The 13,789-nt window shown below is 41.4% G+C and overlaps 1 protein-coding gene across 4 annotated transcripts in view; it reads left to right on the forward strand.

The window, feature by feature from the left end:
- The first annotated feature begins 276 nt into the window (after window positions 1-276).
- The window catches only part of cacna1c (calcium channel, voltage-dependent, L type, alpha 1C subunit), a 199,761-nt gene continuing 186,248 nt past the window's right edge, over window positions 277-13,789 (forward strand). For all 4 annotated transcript variants that reach the window (XM_063501408.1, XM_063501409.1, XM_063501407.1 and 1 more), the window contains exon 1: window positions 277-1,153. In XM_063501408.1, coding sequence (XP_063357478.1) covers window positions 1,096-1,153 — 58 coding nt within the window. In that variant the 5' untranslated portion in view covers window positions 277-1,095. The remainder of the gene's footprint in view (window positions 1,154-13,789) is intronic.

Genomic DNA, 13,789 nt, shown 5'->3' on the forward strand with positions numbered 1-13,789 from the left:
ACCAGCCGCCAGTTCCACACTATTGCATATACAGTCTCCCTCCTTCTTTCGCTCTCTCCTCTCTCTCTCTCTGGCACACACACACAGGCACACACACATCTGGAAACAGTCAAAGCGTCTACATGCACTGGGAGGGGGGCTACCTCTCGCTCTCTCTCTTTCTCTCTCTCTCTCTCTTTCTCACTCTCTCTCTCGGTATCACTGCAGAGCTGAGCCGCAGAGGCAGCAGAGGCAGAGAGAAGAGAGAGTTCTAACTCCCAATCAGTAAGACACAGGCAGACAGGCACACAGACTGACTGACAGACACACTGCCGGACCATCATGGACTGGATCAAGACAGAGAAACCCGCCTCCGGATGAGACAGGACGGCCTGGCTTCTGTTTTTTGGGGGGACTCTGCTAAAGATACGTGGAATAACCGACAACCTTTTGGGAGATTTAACCCCGTGCTTCCCGTGATGGAATATTTACGCTCTTCTCATTTTCTAATTTTTCTCCTCTTCTCTTCCTCCTCCTTTTCTTCATCCATCACTTCCACCTCCCGTGCTTCATTCTCTCACATTTTGACACGCTGTTGAAGATGCGCCCGAATGCGTCTTTTGCGCACTTCCATTGCGACCGTCACTGACAGCGCCCGTTCTTTATAACATTTTCAATTGCTTTCTTTCTTTCTTTTTTGTATACATTTATTAAAAACACGAGAGAGGGGAGGAAGAAAGAGAAAGAGAGAGAGAGGTGTGAATTGAATTGAACGCGGTGCTGGTCTCATGTTTCTTGCCTAGGGCCCGGATGTACCGAGGGATGCACCGGTGCGTTTTCCCAGCCGGTTCCGCCGAAAGCTCCCTCTTTTTTCTCGCCTTCACCTCCATCATGGGGATTAGGTAATATTCACTCCATCGGAAGAAACCCTCCCCATAAACAAAAACAACGGAATACCCAAAACTGTCCGTGTCAGACAGTTCTTTCTTCTTTCCTCCCCTCTTCTTTAATTTCTTTATTTTTTGGGGGCTTTCCCCCCCTCTTGTTATTTTCCTCTCCAGCTTTTCCCCCTCTCTCTCTTCCATTTACCTATAGGGATAACGCCGGACTACATTTATGGTAAATGAAAGCAAAAACATGTACATCCCGGAGGACACCCTTGAGAACCATCAAGGTATGTGGTACCTTTTTTTTTATTTGTAACTAACAAACATCTAACTGTGCATGAGGGAGGGAGGGAGTAGGTAGCCTATGATGTGGTCTCGAAATGGGGATGGGATGGGGAAAGGAGGAGGTGGAGGGAAGGAGGGGGAAAAGGGGGTGGTAGCTCTTCCCTCATTTTCAACAGATGGACAGATGCAGCTCTCTTTTCTCCACTTCCCCTCTGTGTGTGCAGTTTGTCTATTTGATCTTTCCCCGCAGGCCCGCAGCACTTTGTGCAGCAAGTGAACTTGTGCCATGATCACGCAACAGAAGGCTGCAGGTAGCCGCGAACAGATACGGATGAGGCCTTTTTTCCTTGCTTGATTTCGTCCACGCTTGTGGGTTTGACAGGCCGGAACTCTGTGAGCTCTGTGGCACAATGGGTGGGCAGTGGTCATATTTAGCCAACAGGCAGTTGTAGGCGGTGTATATTATTGTTCAAGAAACATCTGACAGCATTTTGCACAACTACACGAAACTGCAGATACAGAATGTTGACGGTACTTCACAACCCGGCGTAAGGCGCTTGCCAACGAGCTCGATCACTATCGATCCCCTTTCTCCTAATCACTAGTTTTATTTTTCACATTTTAAAAGCAAGTTTTCAGTTTTCTCCTTGATGGCAGCACGAGAGAAAATAGCAGAGATGACAGGTGGCAGTAGGAGGGCCTGTAGGACTTATTTGTCTGCTGAGAATTGGGTTGATGGTGTGCTATTTTTGGGATGGCAGCGAGGACAGTAGATTGTTTTGCACAAAACACGACCCAAAGTTCAACCTTAAGGAGTTTTCAAGTGTTTAAGGGAATCCGCGGGCAAAGAGTGGATTGAAATCCTGTGCCGTGCTCTGTTGTACTGTGGAAAGGCTCTGTTTGCATTGCGCAGTATTACGCGTCGCTCCTTCCACCCACGTTGCAGAGAGCAAAGCCCAGCAATGCATTCGCCTATGGCCAGCCGAACCATACAATTCAGCTAACCCTTATTTATCCGATCACTATTATCACCCTCCTGACCATCATCATCGTGGTCGTCGTCGACTTCATCCACCACCTCCAGCACAACCACATACCTCTTCCTTGGCGACAGGTTCCATAGCAACAGGGGATGAGGAGAGGGGTGGCGGTGTATGTGTGTGTGTATGTATGTAGCCTATGTAAGTGTATCCGTGCGTGCATCTGTGTCGCAGCGAGCCACCTTCACCAACAGTTTGTTTCAAGGAGGAACTTACCACAGGGTGGATGTTACCCAGGAGCCTGAGAAGCTAGTTTGATGACAGTCAGAACAGCACGATGATGTGTGTGTTCAGGTGTGTGTTCAGTCTGTAAGACAAGTGTTGCCCTGATTGCCACAATGTCATCTTAATCCATTATTATCAACGGAAAACATTTTTTTTGTCCCCTTTAAACGATATCCAAACAAGTAATGGATACCATCACCACCAAGATGATCATTATCGTTGCTTCATGGGGTGTAAGTGTGAGTAAGCAGATCAAGAAAACTGCTGTTTAACACATGTGATTCTTTTTACGATTAGGGGTCACTGTGCATAATGCTGTCTAAAAGTGTAGCATGCGAACTCTGCAAAATGTATTTTACTTTAGGACAAGTCAACAGCACATGGATACAGCACAGTTTAACAGTCATGTCAGCTTTTTCTGATGGAGATTGATTTATGACTTCACTTGTAAAAGTGAAGTTAAACCTTGTAACAACCTTTTCTGGAGTGTCAGGTTCAAACATTGAAAAAAAAGTCAGATTAAGACTTTTAAACTCTTTTAGAGAAACCTAAGTGAATTTTTGGGCCCTGTTATTTTTGGATTTAGCATACTTATCTCAGGCTGCACATGTGGGTGGTGGTTTCAGCACCACGGACAGTTCATTCTTCATTGGTCTATTGACAGCTACATGACAGCTATTAAAGAATTACAAAGACATCGACGCTGAGATAGCATTCTTTATATCCTGCTCTACTCTAGTCATTTGTTTTTTGTTTGTTTGTTTAAATAGTGAATGAAACATTTGCATGTATGGGTCAAAGTCATAGAAACCATATTAAATTATGTGCTATATTTATCTGTAGTTTTCATTTGTTAAGAAGGGTTAAGTGGAGGGAAGGGAGGTGGATATATTTTAGGAGCCACTTAACGAGTTTTCCACACATGAAAGATGACAGCAGCCTCATGCAGTGTAGCTATTACAGACATCATGGTTTGGCTAAGTTACAGCAGTTCGGTTTTAACAATAACCACAGTTGAGCCCTTCCTGCCCCTCCTCTCCATCCAACCCTGACCTCTCTTCTCTTTATCGATGGACCTGAAAGAAAAGACAAGTCTCAAGCCAGTCGATATGTGAAGCTTTAGTTTACAGTTCCTGACATCTAACACCAGATCTGACATTCTCCTTCCTTCATCGATTAGCGTGCATCTTTAGATCTACCCTGTAATTCAGAGTTGATGATCATCTTTACTGCATAATCTCAGTTTTAAGGACTCTTTTGAGTGAGTTGTGAAAGTGCACTCTCGCACTGAGGCACATACAAACCTGTTGCTGCAATGCACGTGTGACCGACAGGGCTGGGAAACAAACAAACACCTGTGGAATCTCTAGTTATTGTAGAGATGCACACGCGCACAAGTATTCACACACAGAGACATGCACACTTATTACAGCAGCAGTTTTTAGCTGTGTAATCAGCAAGTTGATTTTCCCTGTGGGCATTGTGCTGGAGGCATGATACCTCCGTTAGGGGATATTAATTGATTTGCAATTGTTACCCAGGGGTGTTGGCCATCTGCCAGTTCACCTCACTCTGTAATGACTTGACTCGATTTTCTAAACCCCTGCACTGACGTTTTTTAAGGTTGTTTCTCACTTACAGACGTAAGCAGAGGTTTTTAAGTAGAAGTGGAGCTATGCAACTTTGACAGCAGGTTTAAAAAAATCTTCAATTCCTATGCAGGACTAACAAGGAGGCTTAGACTGGCTTTAGGTTTGTTAGACTCGATGACAATAAACGTAATTAAAGAAAATCCAGATGAATCAAGGTATCTTTTGAGAAGTCAGATTTGCTGCAGGTGGTAAAGTTGTTGCTTTATTTAAAAAAAGGGCAAAAACGAATCAAGCATTTCTTCCAGACGTGTTTTAATTAGAATCCACAGGGGCAGAGTAGCTGCTAAGGAAGCTAAGGCATCAATCAGTGTGCTTGACATAGATGGAAATCTGGGCAATTAGGCACCAGTCAGCTGTTACCCAAACCAGTTGTTGCTCAGTATTGGTGGAATTGAATTCTTGGTGTGATAAAATGAACAGAAACCAATCATTCAACAGTGTTTTGTAACATGAAAAGTGTCATTTAAAAATAATACGAGTCACAATTATCTTTGTGATCCCTTTATGTTAGTTTGCATTATTCTTTTTTAAAACCTGCTTTCATCCACAGTAAGGTAAAATCAGCTAATGTTGGGGCTTGTATCATGTCTTCAGTCACTGCAAGTTGAAGAAATAATCCTAGATACATTTGATTTAAAAACCAAGAAAAACAAAAAACCTTTTAAACATTTTTCAAACTTTTCTGTTCTTTAAAGACATACATGTCAAGCAGCAAACACAAACACAGTAGATTAAAAAAACAATAAAGAAAGATCCAACCTTGCTAGTTATCCCCCAACACCTTACATAGGATGGCTGTGGCTCAGGAATACGACATGTTTGTGTCCACGTCTGTGAGCTACATGAGAATATAGAGACAGGGTCATCCTTCTGAGCAGTGATTTACACAGGACATAATCACCTTCAATAATTCAGTGCTGTGGCTGAGAGGATTAAATAACAAGTCAAAACTGCTGCATGTGTGTTCAAACCTTTATTTAAACCAACAAGGGTTTGTTATGTTTTTTCATTTTTTAAATCTTTTGCAGTTTTGCCATTTGCATTCAACTGCAGCCCAGCATCATTATCTCACACGATCAAACCGGGCTGCTGTATGTCGGGAAAAACTGAGCTCTATATGCTGCAATAATAACTCAGTTCCCAGTACTGTAGTGGTCCAGTCAGATAGAGGAAAAAATACAGATTAGTTATTGTGAAATGGTTATGAACAGACAGCCACACAATGTCCACTCTACACTCCACTCCTGTTACTAGAGCCTGCTTTTTACAATATATACATTTATGTTCATCTTATTTATTTAATTGTGTTTTCCCATGGTGAACTTAACATATCTGAACTATCATGATGAATTTATTATTATTGGTATGTAGTCACTTAGGTCATCGGGATGAAAGGTTACCATAAACATTTATACATTGTTTTAGATATTTTTAGATATTCCTTTTTGCCACCGTAATCAGTAAAAAGATATTATAAAAGAATCCTTGAACACAAACTTTATCTTGTTAGAAAGTTTGGCAAGAGTGTTGAGGTACTTTCAGAACTATTTTGAGCTGATGGCAAACTTGCGTCTATGATGCTGAATCAACTTTTATTTTGGAAGTATTTTTCAAGCAACACTAGATGTCATGAAAAGATGACCAGCCAACAGTTATTCAGTGTGGAAATATTATCTGAGAGTCTATTCCTGGTGGTCACTGCGCTGTTTCAGCATTGTAAATTGTGTTTAGTAACTGATAATTTACTAAATGTTTTAATGAAAAGATGGCCATATGCTTACTTTATCACTAACAGGTACTCCGGCTTTCTCCCACGGTCCAATTACATGCATGTTAGGTTGGCTGTAGGTGTGAATGTGAGCATCTCTGTGTTAACCTTGTGACACACTGGAGACCTGTACAGGCTGTACCCTGCCTCTCGTCCTCTGACAGCTGGGATGGGCCCCAGCCCTGTCATGACCCTGAATTGGATAAACTGAAGAAAATGGATGAACTGCAGGCTTTGGGTCAGAGAGACCCAGCACCAGTGATGACTCTTGACATGAACCTTTGGTCAGTTTGACACCGAAGCTGATGTTTTTACTCTGTGTAGGCATGTGTAAATGTAAGTGGTCAGAACAGGAATGACATAAACTAAGGAGCACTAGATGGTGAAGCACTTTGCAGAAAAGTCTTCTGAAAGTCTTTTGCAAAGATTGAGCCAGTTTAACTCAGATATGTTTTCTGATTTTTAGAGGGGATACTAGCAGAAATATTAAGCAGTGCATCAGATTGTTGAAGAGCCCCTATAATTTTGTACTGCGCTTCAGAATCCCTTTAATTTGGTGAACCCCACCCTGGAAGTTGAGCAAAACCACTTAGGTTTTGAAAAAAACTGATTTGCCAGTTATCAAATGATAATTCAAATGAACTCTTAAATAGAATTTCTCGCAAATGAGCTGTGGGCTTGCAAATAGGTATTGCTTTATATTATAGGGTCACAGACAAAAACATCTGGAAACTGCTCTCTCACACTACCCTTAATTCAGGCTTTACAAGAGTAGTATAGAATCATAGAGTCAGCTTATTGTTGACGGGATGTGTTTGTGAGGACGTGTTAGTCACGGCGAGGTTGTAATGTTGTAGTGGAGGATGTAATGAGCGATTAAAGGCCAACCAGCATTAAAGAAGCTTATATTAGCATTTTAGAGAGTATAATGGCTTTAACTTAAGGCTGTGACTCATCAACAGCTGCGCTTAATGTAAAACTCCATCTGAAAGACAAAAGAAGACATCACAAAGATGGTAGGAAAAGAGGGATGGGGGGAATGAAGGAGAAATTAGAGAATGGAATGACAGATTGCATTAAAGGTGATAAAAGAGAAGCAAGACTCAGAGAGTGGAGGGCAGAGCTGAAAAGGAGGGATGGAGCAAGAACACTGCCTGGCACTAAAACAGAGGGATCGTAGAGGAGCAGGCAATGGAGAGAAGAAACAGAGCTGTAGGAGAAGGGAATAAAGGGATGGAACGACCATGAAAAATAGGGAGCATCACAGGTTGGGGGACAGAGGGAGAACAAGAACTGATGGAGCACAGTTGGAGGAGGAGAAGGAGGGAGGATTATCCGTGACTCTGTCTTGCTTAAGCCTCTGGTTGGGTATTGGAAATCTATCCAGAGGCTGTCCTCTGCTCTTAGTGATATCGGGCCTCAGTCTTCATTTCTGGTGGGACAATATGCCAACACCGGCAGCACTGAGTGTGTTTTGTGAGTGTATGTGTGTGTGAGAGTGTGCATTTGCAACTGGCTGCCTGCCTACATGCATTGTGCCTGCTTGGCTGCCTCAGTGTGTGTATGCATCTGTGTTTGGACATGTGTCTTACCTCTCTGATGCAAACCCATACACAGACACACACGCAGCCTCCTATTCTATTGATCTGGCTGAAGCCACCAGTGGAAATAATGAATCCGGACCTGTAGCATCTTCTGCGCTCTCTACTCTTCACCACGCTCCCTCTTTTTGACTGCACGTTCTCCGTCTCAGATGCTACACCTTAGCTAACCCTCAACTTATTGGCCGCTGTTTGACTATCAAAGTTCCCTAAAGCTTCACTGAGGATTAGTGCTTCAATAATGGTGTTATGGTTAGATTCTTCAATGTTTTTGCAGGAATTTTCCAGAGATTGTGTTGATGTATGTCATGAATGCACAATTGATTATGTGGCAGTGAAAGTATTTTTCCACCTTACATGAATTTAATGATAAAACATCCCTGCAAAGCATTTTATGCACTTCTATGTGCTTTCAAGAAAGATTTATACAAAACCAATTCTACACTAAACATAAGAGCAATGAAATTCAGTGCTGCAGGCCTATTAGAAAATAGTTGGAGGGACTTAATTATAACTTATTCCACATTTAAGTCACATCTAGGCTCTTGCATGGACATATGGAAACTGGTTAAAAATTTACATTTCAGTCTTATGTGCCATGTCTATGTTTCATGTGATGCCTGCAGCATCTACAGCACCCATGTGTGTTTAACGCCTCCACTGCTCAGGAGCTGTATGCAAGTTTGTCTTTGGGTGTGTTTGCCTCCTCTATGATGAAGAAGTGAGAGAAGAGTCGGGAGCAGTCTGTCATTCATGATCTGCCATACATTTGCCTCTTTCGATTTTTCAGCTTTTTTTCTCTCTCTATCTCGCAGTTTCTAAAGAATTTCTGCCTGTAGAGAAATTACTTTGAATTCTCTCATTTGCTCTCAACCCCAACCCGACCCGCCCTCCAATCAATCCGCTATCCATTTGGTTTTAGTTCATGAGGTTTAATACGTTTCCTTTCTTCTGTGAAATAATCGGTCCATCTGCCTGCATTTACTGTAAGGCTCGATAGCATTTGCTGTAGATATAACCACAGAAAAGCAAGATAGAAAACACTCTTTATTGCCCCAATGGGGGTGCTCTGCCTATAAGATCAACACACACACTACTCAACACAAAGTAGATAAACCACAAGTCAGTACACTAACAAGTATGCAACTGGCCTGTTGCTCTAATGTATATGCAGTAAGAGCTTTCCCCGTAGCCGCACGGATGTTTTTGATAACCACTAGCCCGTTCTTTGTGCACTCATGACTTGATATTTATATTGTGTATTGCTTTAAGAAAGGTGTGTGCTTGAAAGGTTGACTGTGGAGATTTCTTTTTAGATTGTGTAAGTTTTGTCAGCAGACATTTAAAATCAGCTTTAATAAAGTAGGAAGCAGGATATCCTCTGTGAAGCAGGAACATATTGCCTTATTTTAGAGGAAACACCAGAGCGGTGGATCATGTTACTACTGGAGCTTTCTGAGAATTTACTCTGTCCAAATTAGTAGCCTGATGTTAGAGGAAATTGTCTTTCCACCCCGTTTCCAACTTCAGCCTGATATTGTTCCCACTTTAAATGATTTCCATGTGAGAGGGGAGACCATAGTATCTGCCTCAATCTAACGTCATTGTATTTTAAAAGTGAAGCAGATCATTCAGCAGCAATGCCAGGATTTGCTCCTGGTACTTGACAACAGCTAGACATTGACATTAATCTTAGCTTGTCCAACCCTGTGGTGTTTTGTATGTACGAGGAAGAAGGGTGTGCACGTTTTGATAAGTCTGGTGCTTTCTTAGCTATCAAAATCCACAAAATGACACTAGAACAGGGGTCCCCAATCCCAGTCCACGAGGGCCGGTATCCCTGCAGGTTTTAGATGTGTGCTTGATCCATCACAGCTGATGTAAATGGCTAAATGACCTCCTCAACATGTCTTGAAGTTCTCCAGAGGCCTGGTAATGAACTAATCATGTGATTCAGGTGTGTTGACCCAGGGTGAGATCTAAAACCTGCAGGGACACCGGCCCTCTTGGACTGGGATTGGGGACCTCTGCACTAGAAGAACAAAGGGGATGATGGTGATGCTTTAAGCGTGCAGCACCGTGAACTTCCACCTGACGTCATCCTTTTACTGTTTATGACAGTCAACAATGTCAGCGCACGTCACGGCTGTCATTTTGTCTTCACTTCAAGAAACACATTAATTCCAACCAACATGAAAATGCCAGGAATTTAAAATAAGAAGGGGCTTTTTATAGTCTGTTGAAACACAACAGTGTGGTTTGCGAAATGATGTTCCTAAAGTTCCCGAGAACTCGGCTCAAACTGTTGCCTATAGCATCAAATATTTATGGGAACAAAACACTCAGCGATATGATATCATTGTTTATGAAACATTTGTGTGCCGCACTCATTCATCACCGTTTAGATTATGCAGTGTAAACACCTTTTTCAGTATTATTGTGTTATTTTCATTTAATTCTACTTGTCAGTAACACCTCAGTAGTCAGTAAATTAGCTCAATTTCTTTTGGTATTATTGTTTTTTGGGGTATTGTTTGGCATTATTGAATAGGACAATATTAGAAGGAAAATACATGGATAGTAAGACAGAATGGTTCCAGAAAACTGAACCATTTGGCATACAGGTCACCTGTTCAACCAAGTGAGCTATAGTTTTACAAAGAGCTACTAATTGATGATTGGTTCATGGCCTTCACCAATGAACCCAGATGACAAATCGCAGCAGAAATCTGTCAAGTCAAATAACACAAAGTGTTCAGTTTTGGCTCAGCCATACAGATTCTAATAGCTTATTGCAATAACAAATGCAATGAAATGCTTTAAGTTTTGACAGCCTTTAAAGTAACAGTAGTGTCCATGATGTGTTCCAAATGTGCACACTTGATGTTGAGATTATTTCAGTTGCTATACTTCACATTTATGACTATCATAACCTAATCAAATAGAGTGACATGTCGACTAGTTTCTTTCTGTTTAACAAAGCAACTATATTTGTAAATAACATCCATGTTTTCATTTCACACGCTGTATTTCTCCTATTCTGACACCCGGTGACAAGTTTAACTACGGCTTGCCAGATCACACCCAACTTTGACCTATGTTACACTTGAGTGCACCAGCATGAAGTGTCAACTGTTCACACTCGCATTGAAGGAAGGACTTACGCCGTGTGCATCTGCAGTATAAGAGCAGTCTTTCCCTTGTTTCCAGCTGAGTGTTCAGGCGTGAGGCTGAGCTGTGTAATCTGCAGAGATGATGAAACCACTGTCAGCATTAGAGATTCTGACCCTGTGTGCTCAAATATACACTGATCACATATGTGTGCGCCAGCAGTGGTCCCTACTGTGTTATGCAGGCATGCACTCGTGATTCACCAGACATAAAACACACCAGCCCTTTATCATTTATTTTAGTTAAGGCCAATTTAAGAAGGTGGGGCCTTAGCAGGAGGAAAAGATTTAAAGAAAGAGAACATTTAAGATAGAATAATGGTACAGAAGGCACAGATCCACGAATTTCTGCAGCATGTTAGATTTTTGAGTCTGTGTTTCTATAGTCAAACCAGTGAATCCACTTTTGCTACATTTTTCTTCTTTCAAATTGAATTAATTGAATTAATGATTCCAGTTGTTCATGAGTGTCCCAGCAGAAAACAAAGCATTTGGTTAAAATGAAGATTTGGATTGCATTGAAGCAAATTGAATTTTATGGTATAATGTGTTCCTCTGTTATTAGCTCCTACTGATATAAGAAAAAGTACATCACCCTTAAGGAAACATACCATAAATGCTTATTTATTCATTCATACGAGTATGCATCTTGCAGATATGTTTGTTGCTGGGCATGTTTGACTCTCAGGAAGTGAGCTTTAAAGCACAGAGGATTTGCACTCATGTGTTTTTGTCACGCTCCCAGTTCCAGAAAGTCTAGTTAGTCAGGCCTCTGGTGGGCTTGTCATAGGTGAAAAGCTGCCCTAAAGAGAAGCTGTCACCGTAGGCATCTACACGTAAACACACACTTTCCTCTGTGAGTGCATCACCCCACTTGGTGGCGGCACCCAGACAAGACAGATAAACCTAAGAGTGGCGTGATGCAAGTTTTTGTGTGTATTTGCATGTATATGTGTTTACCTGCCTCTGGGTGTTTGTAGATGTGCATTTTTTTTCTTTTCCTTTTTGTTTTTTTGGTCTTGGGCCAAAAGCTGTCAGATGACTTCTTGCAGCTAAGAGTCACAGGTGTCAAAAGCCTGTTGTGTAGCCCAGGGCACAAAATTCACTCTTTTACTTTTTCTATTATGCAGCAAGACTGGCAAAGGTTAAGTAACACCTCAGCTTGGAAGCGCAAAGGGCTGTTGGTTGACAGAGGTCATCTTGTTCTAAACAACACCATTTCCAGAAAAGATGCAAAAACCCAACATATTCTAAATCATATTTAGCACTAATGTTAATGTCTCGCCCCAGTGTTTTTAAAATTCTTTGTGCAACATCACTAATGAGAGGTTAGGAAATGAACTTATCAGAATGACTGCCATTCTGGTAAGTTCTTAGATTTACATGCACAACAGTTCAAACATCAAGAGAAGGTAGCCTATGAAAACATGATCCTTGTAGAAAAAGTGTCTTGGCAACTGCTTTCAACTGAGATTTTGACTTAAAACAGTATCAGGAAAAGTCACCGGGAAAACCAAGAAAAATTATGTAATTACTTTTAGGATTATTTGAAAATATCTAAGTATTTTTTGGTACAGTAACAGATAAAGCGAGAGACTGTTGTACTTATACAGTGCTCTTCTATTGTATTTAGCACTCAAAGCGCTGTCCTTCTTCCTTCTTCATCATGTCCTTCTTCTTCGTCATTCACCCAAGTGCTGTTTTCTGTGCATATGTGCTTTTAACCTAACATTCACACACACTCAGACTCGAAAGGATGCATAAGGGGCAACTTGGGATTCAGTGTCTTCAGGGATTCTTGTCTGTGAAGGTTCTCAGTCATTCTGGTCATCGTAGTCTAAGGAGCTTGGAAAGAAAAGTATCTGGACTTCTTTAAGTTGCTTGAAGACGTTTCACCTTTCATCTTCAGAACTGAAAAAGCTTCTCGGATGAGAGGTGAAACGTCTTCAAGCAACTTAAAGAAGTCCAGATGCTTTTCTTTCCATTCTTTGACATGGAGACTAGAGAAACTGGGGATTGAATAACCAACCTTCTGATTGGTAGATGGCCCACTCTACCTTTAAATTTATGGAAAATACACTATTAAGACATGCAGTCTCAAATTTAATGGAGCAGTTTATTTATATATTTTTGAATGGCCACAAAGTCATGGCGCTATGAGGGCTAAGGTAAAAAAAAAAGAAACGTTTCAATGAAAGCAGCAGCAGTAGTAGTTTGACTTTTAGTCCTTGGCCACATTGAGTTCTCATGATCTCTAAACATTTAAAATGATCAAAAAACGCCTTCTCTCTGAGGACCGAGAAGACATTATATTATAACTGGTCACACACAGACAGTAAAAAAGAGTTGCCCTTTTAAGCCTCTGTTGATGCTGGTCTATAGTGTTTTTTAAAGAAATGTCTTATATGAGACTTGTCATTAGCAAATGCACTGGTTACTGTACTGGCAACATGCATCACCCAAGTAGATTTCTTAAAATAAAAAAAACAGGGTTTATTATCCGTACATGAATTCACATCTGTGTTCTTGATCTTATCCTTTCTGTTTATTTCTATTCTGTTACTTTATTCCAGTTATTTTGTCGAGTCGCCAGTGACTCTGTTCTTTTCATCAACTCTCTCTGCAGAGATTAGGGTAGGATTGGAGAGGATGAAACTAAGGTTAGAAGGCGAATCTTGAGAAAATCCTGCAACAATTCGTCTCTCTTTCTCTCTTCTTTCACACTCCAGTGGCCCCTCTATTTTATTTAGTGGTTTCATCCCATCATTCTATCTTTCTTGTGCCACTTGTGTGTGTGTGTGTGTGTGTGTCCCCTCCCCCCCCGACTCCTACTCTTTTCATATATAAGACAAGGGTAAGGTGTTCTGGTATGAAATGATCCAACTATATAGGCCATAAGAGTGTCCTTGACTTTCTATGTGTGTAAAAGAGAAGAAGCTGGTATGTGTGTGTGTGTCCTGCCATCCCATCTATCTAGGCCAGTCTTGATGTGTGTGCTCTATGGACCACTTCCCCACAGACCACTGTATGTGTGTGTGAGAGAGTGTGTGTATTACAGAGAGACAGAGAGCAGTCCACTTCCCAAAAGACCAGACTCACTTTCACACTCTGGAGTTATAATGGCAAAAACAGGCTTGTTACATGACTCCTTTTACAGTGTATCCATGCATGTGCACGTGGAC

This window comes from Pelmatolapia mariae, linkage group LG17, assembly GCF_036321145.2.
Source record: "Pelmatolapia mariae isolate MD_Pm_ZW linkage group LG17, Pm_UMD_F_2, whole genome shotgun sequence".
NCBI lineage: Eukaryota > Metazoa > Chordata > Actinopteri > Cichliformes > Cichlidae > Pelmatolapia > Pelmatolapia mariae.